The sequence below is a fragment of the Eurypyga helias genome, unplaced genomic scaffold (genome assembly GCF_000690775.1).
Source record: "Eurypyga helias isolate BGI_N326 unplaced genomic scaffold, ASM69077v1 scaffold28056, whole genome shotgun sequence".
Taxonomy (NCBI): Eukaryota; Metazoa; Chordata; class Aves; order Eurypygiformes; family Eurypygidae; genus Eurypyga; species Eurypyga helias.
Genome location: NW_010257730.1, coordinates 1 through 1783, shown reverse-complemented (window position 1 = coordinate 1783; position 1783 = coordinate 1). Strand labels below are relative to the sequence as shown.

General features: G+C 63.4%; 1 protein-coding gene across 1 annotated transcript; it reads left to right on the top strand.

The window, feature by feature from the left end:
• Positions 1-598: 598 nt before the first annotated feature.
• On the top strand, positions 599-1701 carry LOC104511497 (max dimerization protein 1; the record flags this gene model as incomplete). Its single annotated transcript, XM_010154135.1, has 2 exons — positions 599-713; positions 1542-1701. Coding segments are annotated over 2 exons (275 nt in total), but the record flags the coding sequence as incomplete, so codon positions are not given.
• Positions 1702-1783: the final 82 nt, after the last annotated feature.

Here is a 1783-nt window from a genome sequence, read left to right as displayed (position 1 = left end):
GTGTGCAGGCGGGAAGCACCAGTCTACGTAGGGATGCAGAGGAAATTTGGGAAGGGGGATTCCTGGCAGACTCCGGCGTCGGGGAGGCCAAGGAGCGTGGCGTGGCTCAGGGCCGGCGTTCCCTCGGGGACCTGGTTTGGTTTTGACCGGAGCTGCGTCTGCTGAGGTGATGGATCCGGAACCGGCCCATTCCTCCTAAAAACAGAGGGATGAAGCACTGCCCAAGGATGTGCCGGGTCTGCAGCTGCCTGCATCCGCCCGGACTGCTGCGGATGTCAGCGGAGCGAGGCGGTGACCGACCAGCGGCCCCGCAGGGAAGCTTTTTGGGAGGAGAAAGACCAAAAGCGGATGCCCTCACCCAAAAAGCCGAGGTCTTTGGCAAGCTCAGCAACATCCCGACAGCCCGGTTCTGTCGGCGGCGCTGGCCGAAGCCGGAGGTCGGGGTTTTTGGAGCTTTCTCCCAGTGGAGGCAGGAGGGCGGGAAGGCATCTGGTTGGGCTTAGCTGCCAACCGCCCTGGTTATCCACGCTCCCGGGGTGGAACGGGGTTTGGGAAGTGGGTGCCCGAGTGCTCAGTGTGTTGTGTGACGTTCCTACAGGCGCGCCCACCTCCGGCTGTGCTTGGAGAAGCTGAAGGGGCTGGTGCCGCTCGGACCCGACACCAGCAAACACACCACCCTGAGCCTGCTCACGAAAGCCAAACTGCACATCAAGGTGAGCGGGAGCTCCTTCGGTGCCGCAATAAACCGGGGTCTGTCCCGTCGGGTGGGTGCCCGCTCGGCCTCGAGAGCAGCGCTGCCGTACGGGGCACAGGGCGTCCGGGGCCTCCAGATCCTCAGGCAGGACGAAGGTAAGGCTGGGCCAGGACGTTGGGTTGGAAACAGTGATGGAGGTCACTGCTGTCACACAATCACCGAGCGGTTTGGGCTGGAAGGGGCCTTAAAGCCCCCCCAGTGCCACCCCCTGCCATGGGCAGGGACACCTTCCACTAGACCAGGTTGCTCCAAGCCTCATCCAGCCTGGCCTTGGACACTCCCAGGGATGGGGCATCCACAGCTTCTCTGGGCAACCTGTCCCAGTGCTCCCACCCTCTGTGGGAAGAATTCCTTCCTGATGTCCCATCTCCATCTCCCTCCTTCCGTTCAAACCTGTCACCCCTTGCCCTGTCATGGGTCAGCGTTGCCCTTCTCACGTCAGTGCGGCGAATCCCCGTGATTTTCCCATAGGAGCAGGCTGGGACCAGCTCCGGTGTAGCTGTGTGGGTAAGTTTTTTGGAGGCAGCAGCATCCTTCAGCGCCTTCTCCCGTGGCTGTGGGGCAGGCCCGGACCCCTCATCCCTGGGTTGGTGGCTGCATCCCACTTCAGTGTCCGTCAGCTCGCAGTGGGACGGGAACCGCATCCCGATGTGCCCTGAGCGTGTTGGGGGTCCCTCGGCAGTTGGCGGCAGCTGCGTTCCCATGTCTTGGGCCCCCTGGAGCGGTGCCGAGCGCCTGGGGGTGGAGACGGGGGGATTCAGGCCGCTTTCTCTCCCGTCCTCCGCAGAAGCTCGAGGACTACGACAGGAAAGCTGTACACCAAATAGAGCAGCTGCAGCGGGAGCAGCGGCACCTGAAGAGGCAGCTGGAGAAGCTGGGGATGGAGAGGACGAGGATGGACAGTATCGGATCCACCATTTCTTCAGAGCGCTCCGACTCGGACAGAGGTGAGAGCCCGCGTTCGGGACGGAGCGGGGACGAGGTGGGGCGGGCCGCCTTGTAACGCCCACCCTTCCTCTTGCCGAAGAG